At 36.0% G+C, this 18268-nt stretch overlaps 1 protein-coding gene across 2 annotated transcripts; it reads left to right on the plus strand.

Annotated features, from left to right (window-relative positions):
• Nucleotides 1-388: 388 nt before the first annotated feature.
• Nucleotides 389-18262, plus strand: LOC127153853 (uncharacterized). Of its 2 annotated transcripts, XM_051095124.1 has the most exons (9): nucleotides 411-522; nucleotides 5940-6130; nucleotides 6628-6779; nucleotides 6941-7029; nucleotides 12204-12536; nucleotides 12951-13310; nucleotides 16954-17061; nucleotides 17243-17268; nucleotides 17725-18262. In XM_051095124.1, exons 3-9 carry the CDS (start codon nucleotides 6742-6744, stop codon nucleotides 17740-17742), a joined length of 972 nt encoding a protein of 323 aa, XP_050951081.1. In that variant the 5' UTR covers nucleotides 411-522; nucleotides 5940-6130; nucleotides 6628-6741; the 3' UTR covers nucleotides 17743-18262. The 2 variants fall into 2 exon arrangements, with proteins under 2 accessions (XP_050951082.1, XP_050951081.1); XM_051095125.1 differs by lacking the exons at nucleotides 5940-6130; nucleotides 6628-6779; nucleotides 6941-7029 and having other exon boundaries at nucleotides 389-522.
• The last annotated feature ends 6 nt before the right edge of the window (nucleotides 18263-18268 follow it).

Raw genomic sequence — 18268 nt, forward strand, 5'->3', positions numbered from 1 at the left:
GGCTAATAAACAACAAAACAAAACAAAACAAAAAAAAAAAAAAAAAGGTGAAAGAATGACACAGGATACTCACACCAAGCTAGCTTTTATACAGTTTATTTGGTCACAAATACCTTTGTAATGGTTTGTTTCATGTATAGGTTAGCATAGCTTATTAGTTTATTTTTTGTTTTGCTGTGTGCCTGTAAAGCAGCACAGCTTATAGACGATTTATCATATCACACAAATGCATTGTTTTGACACTGTTGCAGTTAATGCTTTAATGCGATTAGAGGAGCGTGCAGTAATTTTTTCAGTTCCATTCGTCTTCGCGTTGTCTCAAAGAAACGCCCACAAAAGTGGAAACTCATGAATACTCACTCTTGCGCCACCCATTGGAACCAAATATTTCAGGAACCGAATATATTGTAACACCGGCTGTGGAAAAGGAACAACTGTAAAAGTTTTGCATCATTATTAATATTTTAGAATTGAAAATGAGGAATCCCTTTTTGATCATCCTGACTATACTCTGCTATCACGGTAAGACAAAAACAATTTAAACATTTTAAAGATTTAAAAATTTTGCTCACAGTGTGTCGTAATTGATCATTGTAGACATGTATTTGCTGTAATCTCGCTTCTGTTAAACGTTAAAAGCTAACGATGCAGTGTGACGCAGTGGCAGCGGGGGTTTTAGTTTCATTTTGTCCACACAAACATTATGGTCAAAATATTAAAAGGGGTGCTTGTAAATGCTCGGGTCAAGTCATTTTTTCAATATTAATATCTATTTAACTGCATCATAATGCATTTAACGTAGTTTCGCTTTGGTGAAAAGTTAAAAGCTAACGATGTAGTGTGACGCAGTTAGAAATGCAGCGGGGGTTTTAGTTTCATTTTGTCCACACAAACATTATGGTCAAAATATTAAAAGGGGTGCTTGTAAATGCTCGGGTCAAGTCATTTTTTCAATATTAATATCTATTTAACTGCATCATAATGCATTTAACGTAGTTTCGCTTTGGTGAAAAGTTAAAAGCTAACGATGTAGTGTGACGCAGTTAGAAATGCAGCGGGGGTTTTAGTTTCATTTTGTCCACACAAACATTATGGTCAAAATATTAAAAGGGGTGCTTGTAAATGCTCGGGTCAAGTCATTTTTGCAATATTAATATCTATTTAACCGCATTATAATGCATTTAACGTATTGTCGCTTTGGTTAAACGTTAAATGGAGTGTGTCGCAGTTAGAAAAGCAGCATTTATGTTTTATAGGGGTGTGACGAGACCCTTATCCCACGAGACGAGACGAGACACGAGACTGGGTTCACGAGAATGAGACGAGACAAGATTTTTAAACTTTTTTAAGAAATCCTCAATGATGAAATATATAGGGAAAATAGTCTTTTATTCAACTGAAAAAGACAAAATGCAAAAATATGAAGGTGCATTTTGAACTTTATGACATTAAACTTCAATTTTAATGAATAATTTGCAGCAATAACATTCTGAATAAATTGAGAATCCTAGTTGTTTTTAATAAATTGGAGACCATGATTCTCTCACAATTCTGGAGAAGAAAGATTAGAAAACTAAACAAAATAACATAATTTATTAGTGGTTCTGACAAACTGTTCATTGGCTAAATCTTTGCTAAAAACATACATTCAATTAAACAAAATTAAAACAAAAAACATTCAATAAAGGAGTCAGTGTCTCACTTCATTAAGACTTGTTTGACTACTGAAATCTCCTGAAGGATTCAATGACATGTTTTAAACGGGCAGTTGTCGCCACCTGCTGGCGGAAGAGGAGAAGCGTTACAATTCATACACATGTTAAAATACTTTCGTTTTGATCGCTACTGTAGACAATAAGTGTTTATACCCAAATTATAAACTTTTATCCCAGTATTTCTATTATTTAAATGTCTGTAACACAGAAATAATGAAACCTTCTGATTCATTAATATGGGCAGCGACAAAACCTGCGCTCCACTGACACTCGCGATGTGAAACAGTGGTAACAGACACAGCTAAATCGTTGTCATTGGTAACAGACACAGCTAAATCGAGAGATCTCGTCACATCCCTAACGTTTTAGTTTCAGTTTTGTGATGCAAACATTATGGTCCTTGTAAATGCTCGGGTCAAGTCATTGTTTTTTTTTTTTTTTTTTCAATATTATGTCTATTTAACGGCGTCATAATGCATATAGCTAATGTCTCATAGCTTGATTAAATGTTAAATCAGTATATCAGCTATATATACAGGGTGGGTATAATTTGAGGGAAGAGTCAACTTTAAAAATGCTAAAATAAGAACAACCTTAAGTATGTGTATCTCTGTCTGTGGGGTGCACCTGTGGAATGGTTTGGAGCATGTGTTGAACCATTCTATAAACATTAAACAGTTTAAAACATTCTTCAAAACCATTTTACTTAAAGGGTATGTGGATATATACAGGTGATTGTGAGGGTTGTGGGGGTTAAAAAGTGGATTGTATGAGAATGGGTGATTTGATTGTTTTGGAAAGAAATTATTTGGTTGGTGTTTAGTTTTTGTGGAATTGTTCTCTTACAAAGATATTGGTATAATTAAAAGATATAAGGGAACGTTTTGGAATTGTATAGGAGGTGGGAATAAATAAGCTTAAAATTTAGCTTCATCCCACTCCTTTTCGAACTTTTTTGTAATGTATGAAGTTTTGGGGATGTTTTTTGTTGGCGTGGCAACATGTGTATATATGTGTATGAGTTTGTTTTAAATTATGTTTTGTTCAAAATAAAATGAAAATGAAAATATAGCTGCAAGCAGTGATTGGAGGGCCCTCGCCACCAACGCAATCGCCATGCCGGTAGCATCAGAAAAACGGCAGTTTGGATTGAAGGGTTCCAGCAATGAAAGGGTTAAAAGCAAAATGCTTTTAAGTCATTCTGATAGACTGAGAATGAGCTGAAAAAGATTCCTTTTCCTATGAGGTCATCTTGTGTTCATCCTTGGTATTACAGTCTTCATCTGCCGGTTTACAAGTGTGATATTTTAAATGTTTCTGCAATCTCTGAAAACATGATAAACATATTTCCTAAGAATGACTTGTTTTTCATATGTAAAAAGTTGTGAAGAGTTAGGATAATGCACTGTAAATGCACTCTCTCTCTGTCTCTCTCTCTCTCACACACACAGCCACTCAACTACCCCCAGTCACACTTACACACACATATACCCACACTTAATCCCATCCCCCGACACAGAGTTAGAGTGAGATCAGATGTTTAATAGTTTTTTAATTTTCTATTTTTAGTAGACTATTTTATATCGTTGGAACTAAGCATTTATTTCTCAGAATGACTAGTTCTATGTATGTAAAAACAATTGAAGTGTTTGGATGCTGCATTTTAAAATTACATTTATGTTTTTTACTGCTACTTTAATAAATTACTAGTGATCGACCGATATTGATTTTTTTTATTATTATTACCGATACCGATTATTTGCCTAATTATGTGCCCGATAACCGATATGCAGAACCAATATTTATTTACTGTTATAAAGTAAATCAGTGAGTGAGTGAAGTCGATACTTCACTTTGGGTTTTCCTCCTTTTAGTCATGTTAAATAGTGTTGACATGTTAAATATAATCTTCATATTACAACAATAAAATATTTTATTTATAAAACGCATCAGCTGTAACACTAATAAGCAAAATAAATGTAAAATGTAGAATGTTTTGAAATGGAGAAAATAAATGAAGGGCAGGAGTCATATCAACTTTTCACTGAATAATGTTAATAATTTTCTTTGGAATATTGGAATATAACAAACAAAACATCGTATTTTATTGTATTTCTCAAATGGTATGTTAGGCCTATATCAGAATTACTAATATTGTTTTCGTCGTTCTATGCTGAAATGCCTGTTGAAAGCGCGGTTTATCTATTTACATATAAGTATACTCAAACTGTGATCGCTGGCGAAGATAATAAATCATTACCATAGAGTAGGGTGACCACCTGCCAATAGATCTGTTGGAGGACGTAGTTTTGCGGGACACGTGTGAGATACATTTTCAACTGTTATGCTGTGTAAATACTGATTACATCCGTTGTCCTATGCGCTGATTAGTTAAGAGAATCCACCTACGAGAGAAGAGTTTTTTCCCGTGTGCGCTCGACTATTTCCGTCGGTGGTGCCAGATGACTTGATAAGGTCCGCGCATTCTTTGCGCGGAAATACGCCGCAAAAAGAATAAATAAATAATCTTTCTTAAAAAGATAATAATCTTATTAATAAAAATAAATAATCTTTTCTTACTAATTACATCAAAGCAAGAAAGTACGTAGGTTATGCTTTACCTTTGCACGCCATTGTTGTCGGGTCTCCCCTCAGGTGCGCTGCATGCGCGCAATTCTCAAAACAACCACAAGATGGCGTCGTTTATCGGTGAACATGCATAATATAATAGCATCGTAAACTTTATCCTACCATGCTGTGTGACCATAGGCTATATAATATGATGTAAAGGTTAATAAATTACATCATGTAATTTACATGTATCAGCACATTCATCAGATAGTCATAAAATCAAAATAGACTTTTGACATTATTCTGATGAAGTTTGAAGCAAATCGGGTAAAAATAACCTTAAAAAGAGACACACTTCCTGTTGCCAGTTGGTGGCGCTACAACTTTGACTTCTAATAGTCACATCTATGTGATCGGCCTCATACACCAAACAAACTGCTGAAGTTTGATCAAAAACACTTAAACAGGAAGCGCTTAATAATTTCTCATTTCTCGTCAGAAATTCAATGCCTCGCCACGGCCAAACCGTTCGAGATATCAAAAATCCCCTCACAATTTTTCATCCCCAATATGTTGAGATTAGGTTGACCGAGTTTGGTGGCAATTGGGTAAAAAACCTAGGACTAGTATATCAAATTCCAGAGCATGCATTTTTGACAAAACCCAGAATAACCAACTTCCTGTTGGGATGAGCTAATGACATAGAGTGCGAAAGTTGTTCACATTGATGCCAAGGGTTATGATATTCTCTGCTCTAGCTCCCTCTAAACTTATTATTAAACAGTATCTTATAACATTTGTTTGCTAAATTACTACTGTAAATTTACAGTAGATAATAATGATGTCCTTTTACATACAGTATTTTGAGTAATTGTAATTGTTTATTTTATTTTACAGTATAAGAAATTCTCTGGCTGCTACTGCTAAGAGTTGGTAGCACTTAACTAAGTAAACAAAGACAAAACTACAGTAGCCTATTTACAGATGAAACTGACCTGCACTTGAAGTCCTGGTCAATAGTTTTGCCTCTCAGATCCATTACATTCTCGAGTCTCTCGCATTAATTACTCTGCTAGAAACCGTTTGGTGGAGACGCTTGGCGAGCGTGCAAGCCAAATCATGTTGCCATTACAGACTAACTGATTTATGATTTAGAGATTCATAATCGAATGTTGATCCACCAAATGCAGATTAAAACTAAAGTAATAAGCCTGTTTAAAAAAAAAGAAGTAACATTAGAAAGTACAGATATTAGTGCATGAGTACAGTATTGATACCAGAAAAATCTAAAAGTCCCCCTGTAGTCAAAAAATTTTATCCCTTAAAACTGATCTTTGATCATCAAAATGACACATTTAAATGTTTTTTATAAAAATAATTTTCTTATGCCTTAAAACAGCTTGAATGTAACTCTACCCCCCTTGCCTCATTTGCTATATGCGGATCTATGAACATGCTAATTAGCCCCGCCCCCACACAGTCACACCAGCCAGAGCCCCCTGATCAAGTAACTGTAGCAAATGCGATATAATGGCGAAACACGGATAATGACTGATAAAACTGTGTTTTTACTAGCGGACAACTACAGTGGATACTGTAACATTTGTTAAAGTTAGTTACTTGACGATGTTGTGCCCTTAAAATGCCTTGTAGGCTCGAATGCAGCCTGGTTTGTGATTTAAGTTAATGACGGCAGTGTGGGGGAGGTGCGCTCCAATAGTGTGTTCCTGCACAACCGGAGAGGCTGCAGTTTCAGGACCACAGATCTAGGGCCACATTTCTAGGACCCAAGTTTTTTTGTAAAAGCGCCACCAAAGATGGATGACATGGACTGCAATCAAAGTGTGAGTATCTTTACCATTTTTTAATTGAGTTTTATTTTATAACGTTAAAAAGAATTTGTTTGCTAGTTTTATTGATTATTACAATGTTTTTAATTTGTGGCCATGATTTAATTAACCCTTGTTGACTTAATGACTATAATAAGTAAATCTAGCCAGCACATTAATTAATATTAAAAAGATAATAAAAGCATGTTGATGTGAGATGTGTCAGATTTACCTGTAGCTTACTGTATTAGTGTGAAAATTTGTTTACTCATTGTTTTACCATGTTAGTTAAGTATAAAGTTTTTGAGGCAAAACAGAAGCATTTGGGGGTAAGTTACTTTAACAATGTTCACATTTATTCATCATTACTGACTAATTCATAGTAAAAGTTCACTAAGGGCCTTAATTAGGAATAATATTAACAGTATCTTTTACTGCAAATTATTGTATCTTTATCTTAAATGTATCAATTTCCTTAAAATAACTGTTTTCGGACCATGGTTTGCCCATAGGGTGTACTCAACGGGAAGCCCTCTAAATTCCTTGTGGTGAGGCACAACAGGACATTGTTTTTGTCTGTCTGAGAGGAGCACTGCATAGGACACCAACACAACTGAGCTTCACAGATGGAGTGCAGTGCATCTGTGGCTTTCTTTTTCCAGAGGTATGCTGGACCATGTAATGTGTTTGTATGTGTTCCTACTCCGGCACTTAAATCTACTCTATAAACTGCATGCTGGTGCTACTCATGTATGGATCTATGTATAATAGCTTGCTGTTCAGTAGTGGTATAATAGTATGCTTAAATTAACTATTTTTTCATAGGCCATCGTATATGCCCTGGTTGTCCTACGGAATTTGTCCTTGCAGGAGGCTGAGCAGGTCTTCCTTTCTGGTCCGGATTATCATTACAGGTCAGAGTTGTATATGAATTATTTGTGCACATTGCCCAGTGCACCATTTTGTTACTAATATTCCTGTTAACCCAACAGTGTTTGTTCTCTGATACCTATTTCAGTGAAGTGGAAGATTTTAATAGAAGGATTGATGGTTACACTTTCTATGAATCCTGTAGTTATAATACATGAGGGCAGGGGTGAGGAACATTGATCTGGGAGGGCTGGTGTCCCTGCAGAGTTTAGCTCCAACCCTAATCAAGCAGTTGAACAAGCTAATCAAGGTTTTAGGATACAGGTAGTTAAGCTAAACACCAGCCCTCCAGGATCAACATTCCCCACCCCTGCATTAGAGTATTCTTAAGGCATTATAATGAATGAATGAATAATGCATTACAAGAAACCTTATGAAATGTTGTATTATCTTATAAAAAATTCTAAGAACAGTTTTAATGTATTATAAAACTTATTTGTGGTTAAGAGCATGATGATTTATAACACACAATGAACACGTTGCATCCACTTAAGTTCAATGGATTGTATTTCTCATAGTTATAATGTATTATCCACAAGTTTCCGGGGGCGCTACTGTAAAATGCATATATGCATAATATGAATCGATCTATGGAAATTGTGGTGAATGCTTCTTCCGACAGAGGTCGCGCTGTTTTTGACATTCTGGAAGCTTTGAATCTTTTCCTGAAACAGTCAGAGGAAAGTTTTGGTGCTTTACGAGGCTTCATTTGTCCGTCACTCCTGTCAACTGTTGAATAAATGAGTGTCACGTCCCGCTTGTTTACTCTGAACCAGAAGACGCTCCCACTTTTTTGACACAAGGCCACAAGGAAACTAAAAAAAGAGTTTGACTATTTACTAAAAAATAACAAATACAAAGTCATAAAAACATTCCAAACATGTTTATAATGTGGTCTTATGAATTATAAGTGGTCTGATTTAAATGAAGTAACTTTACTGTACTTAAAGCAGACAAAGACCACTTATAAATTATTATTATTATTATTAATAATAATAATAATAATAGTAATAATATTTTTTCTCATATCAGATCATATGAATGTGTACACATTTGCCTTTTTATTGTAATATCAGATTATTTTAATGGTACCCTTTAGACAGCTGTTGATAGTAACTCTGCAACTACATGTCAGCTAGCAGTCATTGTAGTATTAGTAGACCATCTGCTAAATATCTGCTAGCACTTTATTTTGATGGTTCCCCAACAGACATTCTACTGACTATAAGCAACTTTGCAAGTACTTATGCTACCAACCCAAACCTTAACTTAAGTCAAGGTTGCAAGGTTGCTTATAAAGGGGATCATCAAAATAAAATGTAATCTAATATATTAAATAAATAAATAAACAAATAAGAAATTATTACAACTGATCTTAAACTAGCTCACAGCATAATTAATATTAACCTCACTGGAAACACTCCTAACTACTCACAAAATGTAGTAAGATACTGTCTAGATCATAAATAGTGTCAATATATGAGATAATCCATTATAAATTAAGTGGATTTATTATGGTATTAATTGTGTGTTATACATAATCATACTCTAAAAAAGTTATAACTGATAGATGCCTGTCGGTGTGGCATCACACCCACAGAAGCCGCTCCCACAATAGTTGATTAGCGTCTTACCTCAGATCAATCTTACATCAGCTTTAACAGTCCAGTAAGCTCCATTGTTTCGATGCCAGAGCAGGGATATAAATTAGACAAGATTATCTCTGATTGAGCGGTTGAGGTGTTGTGTTGTTGGATGTAATAATCAACATAGTGGTCGTCATTTTACTCACAACATCAGAGCCGCTGAAGATGCAGTGGATTACGTTTGTTTGTGAAGGGAATGCGCCTCCTGATCTACATATATCCGTATATCCAAAGTATATTATAGACTTTTCATTAAGACCCTAAAGAATCATATCAACTTGTGGAAAATGAGCATCTGATGACCCCTTTAAGAATAACCTTATAATGTATTATAAATACAGACATCATAGAAAGTGTTACTGGATTGACAAACAGATGAGGAAAGAAGGGAGAACAATCAGTTGGTGGGCATTGCTCTTATATACTTAAATTTGGAGTTTAGAGTTTGGATTTAGATGTCAGTATCATGAGTATTCTGTTTGGTTCTCTCTCTTCACAACCCCAACAGTGCTTAAGTGTTAAATTGAAAAAATATATTACAGTTAAACCTATTAAAGCAAATGTTTCTTATTTAATTCACCCTCCCTCCCTCTCTCTCTCTCTCTCTCTCTCTCTCAGGAGTTGAAGCCTACAGCATTTCTGTACATACAGCAACTGATGGAAAAAGTAGTCTTTTTTTAATGATGTTGTGTGATGTGTTATTGCAAAAATGAATATATATATATATATACATTCTTGAATCATTCTTGAGTCTTGTGTCTTGCCTCTCTACAAACTTTAAATATCTGGCTTTAATTTAATGACTGCAAATGCTGATTTCATTTTATTCCATCTTTATTATACCTGATAATGAGCTAAATAGTTAAACTTAAGGGGGGTTAATATACAGTATACAGTATATTTCAAGACACTAAGACTTAACCCTTTCACTGGTGAGTTTAACACTTTGAGCGGTACGGTGCCACATATGGGATTCTAATTTCTGTGCCCCTGGAAGTACGGTCCCACATATGGGATTTAGAACGTTCGGTGACGTCACGCAACTGCCAAATTCAAACTGTGTTTTCGCGCGTTGGCTGACGCTGAGCCAGAGAGAGACGCTTGCTGCGCTTGTCATATAATCACAATTGTGCAGTGTTTTCAACGACTTAACGTTTATTTTAGGTTTCGGGAATTTAAATACACATAAATGCTAGTAAAACAATACATTTAGAGTTTGTGAAATACACACGGATGTCTATGGAAGCAGCAATAACAATCCATTCAAGTATAATTTGCCGACGTGTTTGATTTATATCAGATACACATAATGTAAGTAATGATATAATTCACTCCATTCCTTTCCCACTTCACCAGCTACTTACTTGCACGTATTTCGGGAGAAACTGGTGAATTTACGTGCTGTAAATCCGGCTGACAGGACACTCTGAACGCAGCGCGAACAAACATGGCGGCGCCCATCTCACGATATAGATCACGATCCAGATCATTTATAAAGGTTTCAAAACAGCAAAATACACTCACTTACACGTATTCGTGAATCGGAATATCAGATAGTTGAAGACATGGTAAGCAAGTGTGTGAATATTTTGAATAAAAAAGGAAAAACGAAATAAAAGCGATATCTGTCATACAGCGCTATAGTGGCTGCGGTGTCAATCATGACGCGTCGCCATGGAAACAGTAAAGTAAACGTTCTAAAATAACGGTAGTCTTAAAAAAAAACTCACTCTGGGGGTCAGATAGAATCTTTTAAACTCACCACTGAAAGGGTTAAAATATTCTTTCTGACCCCCCAGAGTGAGTTTTTTTTTTTTTTAGGCGACCGTTATTTTAGAACGTTCACTTTGTTTCCATGGCGACGCGTCATGATTGACACTGCAGCCACTATAGCGCTGTATGACAGATATCGCTTTTATTTCTTTTTTCCTTTTTTATTTAAAATATTCACACACTTGCTTACCATGTCTTCAACTATCTGATATTCCGATTCACGAATACGTGTAAGTGAGTGTATTTTGCCGTTTTAAAACCTTTACCTGACACTCATTTATTCAACAGCTGACAGGAGTGACGGGCAAATGAAGCCTCGTGAAGCAAGGCTTCATGTGGCATGCCCTTTAACACAAGCTCTGATGTCTCGGTTCAAATGCCATTTCACTAGTTGACAGTCATTCAAGATTTAGCAATCCAAACTTGTTAATGATGTGGAAACACAAATTCGAAAAGCATATGTTGTCCATAAGAACGTAATGACATCTCTCATAAAGGTGTGCATCTTTACAAAGTAAACAATGGTCCAAAAAACTTATTTACAGTAGCACTTTTTTTTTTTTTTCTCTCCTGAGATTTAATATCTTCAACAACCTGTACAAACAGTACTACAAACTAAACCACTAGGGTCCTAGAAATGCAGTCTTGAAACTGCAGCCTCCACTATATCATCCAATTCGGTAAAAAAAAAAAAAAAAAAAAAAAAAAAAAAAAAAAAAACAGGGTCCTAGAAATGCAGTCCTAGATCTGGGGTCCTAAAACTGCAGCCTCTCCAGTTATGCAGGCACACCCTTCTCAAGGTGCATCTGAATCCGGGATACTCTTACGCTGTTGCCATTGTTTTTTTTTTATGGTTAGCTGTTAGCGCCTAGCGGGTGTGCTCTATTTAATGCTCTATACGCTCTATATTGTGTGCTCTATTTATTATGTGGTTTTGTGCTGATAATCCTATTGGTATATTTTGCATGCTAGTGATAGGAATCTATTCTTTGACGTGATTGGTTACTGAAGTTTGTGATGTAGCAAAAAAGGGCTGTTTCAAAACGCATTTATGGGAAACTATAGTTTTAAGGAGAAAATACTCAGCAATGGCATTGATTAAAGGACTGGCACATGGTTTTTCTAAAAGCATATTAAAAACACCACATAAACAAATAAACAACATAAAAATCTTGATTTTTACTACAGGGGGGACTTTAAGCACAGTAACAAAGTATTTGTACTCAGTTACTTCCCATTTCTGACTGGCTGATATTTCTCGTTAAGCATGTGAAGCTGAACCTGTTTGTAAAAATTAGCTATAGCATTTGAGGGCAGCCTGTAAAGGAACATCCTATTGGTTTTGCTTACTGAATGAGTACAACCTTTCACTAATCTAATATGGACTAAAACACTATTTTGTAGAAAAAGATGACATTGTATTAAGTTGCATCGTAGTATTTTTCAAGGGTAATAGGTGTAATATTCCTTTATGAAGATGTGAGAATAGTTGGTTGCATGAATTCACAAATTTGAAAAAGGATAAAATAGGAATCAGTATGTGCAGAATGGTGTTCATTAAGATCATGAATAATGTGTAAATCAATAATGTTGTTCTGCTGTTTGCATGTGTTACATTATGAATCCAGAAATATTTCTGTACTCACAATCTTTATGATATGTGCAAAAATATTTCCACAGCATTTTTATGTTGTGTGTTTTTGTTTGTCTTATGATTCTATGTTCATTTTCTTCTTCAGGTGCATCTGGTGTTGGTACAGATTATGTGTCAGCTTTTGTGATGGAGGGAGATTCAGTCTTTCTAAACACTGGTTTTAAAACAAACCAACATGTAGAGTTTGTGTGGTATTTTTATCACACTCGCATTGCTCAATTGATTGGACATACCAGTAAGATCTGTACAGATGTTCAGTGTAAAGAAGGTAAAGAGGAATTCAAAGACAGACTGCAGTTGGATAATCAGACTGGATCGTTGACCATCTCAAACTTCAGAACCACAGACTCTGGAGACTATAAATTAGTGATAATCACAAACAACATCACTTCAAAGATCTACAGAATTGCTGTTAATGGTGAGTCATTTAATAAATGTTAGTAAGCAGGTTATATATGTTTTAAGTGCATCATTTATGTTTTTCACTTACATATTTGCATAAATTATATAGATAATTTCTTCAAAACACATTGATTGTTAATTTGGAATGTGTAGATGTATTTGTGGATTAGGCCTTTTGCAGTTGTGCTTTGAAACAATGACAGTTTATCATCATATAATCTCTCATCAGCTTGTCTTAGTTGAGTATTTAATGTAAAATCAGTATGTAAAATCTGTTTTGTAAGTGTAAAACTTGGAAAAATGTTGTTTGACAGATTTAAAGTCAAGAAAGGGCTTGCGCAATTGCATTCATGTTTAAAGTCCTCTCAGGTTATACAGGTGTTTTTTTAATCAGCAGAGATAATCCAGTAGCTGATGTTTTGTGTTTCAGGTGTTCCTGCTGCTCAACGAGATGAAAAGTCTGTAGTAGAGGGAGAATCTGTCATTTTAGATCCTGGTGTGACAAAAAACCCAAATAATTCAGTGGCGTGGTATTTTAATGACACTCTCATCGCTGAAATCACTGGAGATCAGAGTAAGATCTGCACAGATGATCAGTGTTCTGACAAATTCCAAGACCGACTGAAGCTGGATCATCAGACAGGATCTTTGATCATCACAAACACGAGAACCACAGACTCTGGACTCTATAATCTAAAGATCAGTAGTAGCAGCAGCAGCCGCTACCGCCGCCATCGTCGCCACAGCGTCGATTTCACCAGAATGAAGAGCTTCAGCGTTTTTGTTACTGGTGAGCATAATTCTGTTACTTTCACACACAGTACAGTTATTTACAGGTGTGACAACCGTTTTTCATAACCAAACTCACTAGAGTTGGGGTACTCGGACTCGTACTCGGACTCGAGTCGGTCTCGAGTACAATTTTTAGGCGACTCGGACTTTCACGGACTCGGATGCATTTTTACTCGGACTTGACTCGGACTCAAGCCTTTCGGACTCAGAAAATATCCCGAGTCCGTCCGAGTCCAGAGACAGTTGACGGAATGTCACTGACTCGATGCATTATCACGAAAGTCTTGTCCAGTAGGCTACTTGAAAGCCGAAAGCCGAAATTATCCGCCCGCCACCCACCCGCACCTATATTTTTCTCTGATTTAGATAACCGCACCTGATCGTCGTTTACGATTATTCTAATTCTCTCATTTTTAACAGCAGATTGATTCAGCTGATCTGCACATCGCTGCACACTCTTATATAAGCTTAATCGTTCGTGCTTCTTAAGCCAAAGCCACGCTAAAAAGAATAACGTTAACTGACATCTGGACGTGACTCTCCGCAATCTCTGATGAAATCGGTTGGGTGTTTGAACGTCTACTGGATCCTTGGACAAAAGATTACAGGGGTTCACCCAGTTTAAGAACTTTCAGATCATAAAAATCTAATTATTTTCATTTTTAAGGTATTGTTTTCGTTATAATGTACTGATTCAAATTAGTAATCAGTAATAATTGTTAATTTTACTACTCGGCAAATCTGGTGCTGGTGCGGACGGCGCGGGTGCGGGCGCATCAGGCGCAATCATCAAACATATTTCAAAGGAAGCCGGCGCCACATTCCCTACCGTCTTTACTATGTGTTCTGATCGAATATTTGCATTTATTCACATACGATTGAATTAGAAATGGTGGCCTGTCATGATTTTGGCTAATGCAGGACAATACTGAATGATGCGCATCTGAGGGAATTTAGAAGCGGGTATACGCAAAGCCGACGGATTAAAAAATGGGTATCCGCAGGTACTGCACTACACCACGAAATTTTACCCTACTCGATAGCATTAACACAGGTGTAACTCCCTTCAAACTTGGTCTGGAATGACTTTTTTCTGTCACAACTTCTCGAACAGGTGAACACACAGACACACACACAAATGAAATCGTTTGCCTGAAAAAAAAGTATTTAGAACAGGTTCATATTTTAGAAAATGTAGTTAATATTTGCCTCATTATTGATTCATCTCATCCACCCGCGACCCACCCGCGACCCCCGCAAATAATCAGAATGCATTTCTTTTATTACCCGACCCACCCGACCCGCGGATATAACCGCCATCCGCGCATCACTAGTGCGCGCACACTCAAAGCGCGCTCACAGAACGCGGCTCTCAGTCAGTGTGCGAATACAGAGTTCTCTTTCGCTTTAAATAGGTTCTGTTATTGCTACACACATGCTCGTATTGGAGACTATTCATGTAAATGAAGTCGGTTTTGTCTTAAGTAAACCTGAACAGTTGTGAGAAATACTGATGCCTCAAAATATTTGATCTGTGCGTCAGATCTTAAAGCGACAGCAGCGTAAACCTGCAGCCGCCGACCACATCAAACAATAATCAAACAACAAAAGAAAAAGAAAATCACTCACTGTTCTTGACTGAATCACTTATTAACTGTAATAAGAATTATCTTTAATGTATACAGTGAAGATTTTGCAGTGTTTTATTGTAACATTTATTACTTCATGAAATGTCTGTAGTCTATTTCTGTAATAGCCTTTATATAGACCTACATAACAAAAAACTTACAAAAAAACTACAATTATATTTAAAAAAAGATTCTATTTTAAAATAGAATTCTATTATTTTTTTTAAATATAATCTTTTTTTAAATATAATTGTAGTTTTTTTTGTAAGTTTTTTTATGTAGGTCTATATAAAGGCTATTACAGAAATAGACTACAGACATTTCATGAAGTAATAAATGTTACAATAAAACATTTCATTTGTATTTTTGATTAATATATGTATTAATACTTTTGCTTGTAAGTAATACTTGGAGTGTTTACTTGCCTTGAGCTCGAGAATGTTTTACTTACATTAGTTGATTAGTTTTTTCTGTATTGAAATTATTATTTTTTAAACATGGTGGCAGTTTCTAGCTTGAAAGAAAAATAATTTTTCTAACATCTTTGCAGCAACAGTTTTTATGGGTCCAAAACCATCTTGGGTGTGCATGATTTTTTAATAATTAAATGGCCCATCATCAATTATTTCTTCTATAATGTAACTTATTGTAATAAATGGAACTATAAATGCATTCAAAAATAAAACAGGTGTGAGTTTGCTGTGACTTATGGAAAATTATAGGTAGGGCTTTATACACAGTGTGTGCCATTGTAAAGACTAGGTTTATCCCTCACAGCCTCATTTTCATTCAAGAAAAAAAGTCATATACAACCCAAAACACACACAGCCACAATCAGAAATACATTTTCTGCTCTTAAGGTCCCATTCACCAAGATACCTACTCCTTTACCCCCACCCTTGAATTTATACATTTACTACATCGATGAATAAAGTCAAGTCCCGCCCTATAATTTTTACATTCTAAAATCTGTTTCACTCTAAAATATGTCACATTACATAGATCAGCCATAACTTCTGTCACATGACTTTAAGTTTGCTAAGCAGAGCATGGACACTTATGGGATGCTGTGAAATCAAAAATCAAAATGCCAAGATGCACTAGAGGTTTGCTTTTCGTACATTTCAACTGACATTGCATTTTTCTAGTTGTAAAGGTTAAAATCAGGGGTGCCCAAACTCAGTCCTGGTCCTTGGTTTAGCTCCAACTTGCCTCAACACACCTGCCAGGGGGTTTCTAGTTTGCCTAGTAAGAGCTTGATTAGCTGGTTCATGTGTTGTTAACTGGGGCTGGAGCTAAAATCTGTAGGACACCTCCCTCCAGTACTGAGTTTGTGCACCCCTGGATTAAAACAATGTATACTGACAAACAGCAGCGTTTCCTTGGACTCGGACGGACTCGACTCGGACTCGGCCCTTTGGGACTCGGACTTGAGTCCGACTCGGCCCATTTTGGACTCGGACTCGTCTCGGACTCGATTGGTAAAAGACTGGGACTCGACTCGGACTCGGACTCGACTTAGGTGGACTCGAACCCAACACTAAAACTCACACCTGCAAATTTCCAGGACTCACAACTGCATTCTTGGAAAATACGCATTGTGTGAACGGAACAGGACTGGACAATTAGTTTTCCGTCACGTCATACAGTGCCAGAGATAGATGCTCTGCTGTACTTTGCGTTGCGTGTTTTCATGTGTGGTTTCAATTAACTTACAGTGACAGAGAATTGAGCTATGTGTCATCAAAGTTTTATATCCAGTCTCCACCAGAGCCACTCCTGTCAGTTTTATATATTATTATTTATTATAATATAAAAGCTGCTGTTGGTTAATTTGAGGTTTAGGCACAATTGCAAACTTGTATATAATATAATAAAAACAAGCAGCTAAATTTGAGTAGTGCTGGTCTTGGTTTTAACTCATTCTCACCACATTTGTCTTGGTTTTGACTTGGTCTCTGTTTAGGTCATATTGACTACAACACTACTCTAATAATAATTGTCTGTCTTCAGCTGTTCCAGATTCAGGTTTGTCTCCAGCAGCTGTGGGAGGAGCATGTGTTGGTGTTCTGGTCCTTGCTGCTGCAGTTGCCGGTGCAGTTGTTATTGCAAAAAGGAAAGGTGAGAATTAAACAGCTGATTTAACAAGGCACAAATATACTATAGTGTAAAGAGAATTAAATAATAAATAATAAAGTGTGAAAAGAATTGTTAAAATATGTGAAAATATTTATTTTAATTCTAATGAAACAAAGTAGTGTATGTTTAAGCAAGTTTGTTTTTATTTTATTTTTTCAAACAGGCATTTGTACGCGGCAGAGTCGTCAGGTGAGATACTGTGAACACTGAATCTGTCTTTCTGCAAAAACACTGAATTTACAATAGATTGACATCTGTGCAATCTGATGTGATTTCAGAAATAGCTACTAATAATTATAATAGAATAAAAAACAGTGTTACGAATACTGTTTGATATTATTATATCATTAGTTGTTTATATTAATTATACAATTATTTAAGGTAGGGTACTATTAAAAGAGTGTAACACAAATTTACACTGAATAGTTTTTATTTCTTATCATTACAGAAGCACAACTGAACAGTGTCAAACAATATAGCACACACACACACACATACACACATTATTAACCAGATGAATTAAACATTAAAAAAAAATATTGTTACTACTTACAAAGTAGCGTTCTCTGGTCTCTCGTTTTCTTGTGTTTGTGTAACTGAAGCATTAATCCTGTTAATTTTCTGTAAATATCTGTCTTCTTCCAGGAGAATGATGTGCTCTAATCAAGAACACAACCAATGGGACGTCGTCTAATCTGACTGAGGCTGCCAAAGATACTTCACTTTCTACATAACTGCTATGTTCATTTGAGAGGCCAAGTATAAATATTTATAGTTTACCATTGTTTACTGTAAGATTTGTATTTACAAATGTGAAGGAAAGGATGTGACGTGTGGCCAAGTATGGTGACCCATACTAGGAATTTGTTTTATACACACACACACACCCCCAATGGAGTGGGCAGCCATATTGCTGTGGTGCACGGGGAGCAGTTGGGGGTTCGATGCCTTGCTAAATGGTCTCACATTATGTGTGGTATTAATGGTTGAAAGAGAGCACTGATCATTCACTCCCCCCCCACCTACACTCCCTGTCGGAACTGCAATTTGAACCCGCAACCTTCGGGTTAAAAGTCAGACTTTCTAACCATTAGACCATGACTGTGTTAATTTGACACTCAAATATAGGCCAGCTGTGATGTAGCAAACTGTTTGCTCATGATTAAAATCTAAGAAGTTCTATAAAGTG

The sequence above is a fragment of the Labeo rohita genome, chromosome 22, assembly GCF_022985175.1.
Source record: "Labeo rohita strain BAU-BD-2019 chromosome 22, IGBB_LRoh.1.0, whole genome shotgun sequence".
Lineage (NCBI taxonomy): Eukaryota > Metazoa > Chordata > Actinopteri > Cypriniformes > Cyprinidae > Labeo > Labeo rohita.

Excerpts from the sequence above, each read along its gene's own strand:
- LOC127153853 (XM_051095124.1), top strand. The coding sequence starts at position 6,742 with ATGGAGTGCAGTGCATCTGTGGCTTTCTTTTTCCAGAG. Across the intron at positions 7,030-12,203 it reads GGTCCGGATTATCATTACAG|GTGCATCTGGTGTTGGTACA; the intron begins GTCAGAGTTGTA and ends TTTCTTCTTCAG. Across the intron at positions 13,311-16,953 it reads CTTCAGCGTTTTTGTTACTG|CTGTTCCAGATTCAGGTTTG; the intron begins GTGAGCATAATT and ends GTCTGTCTTCAG.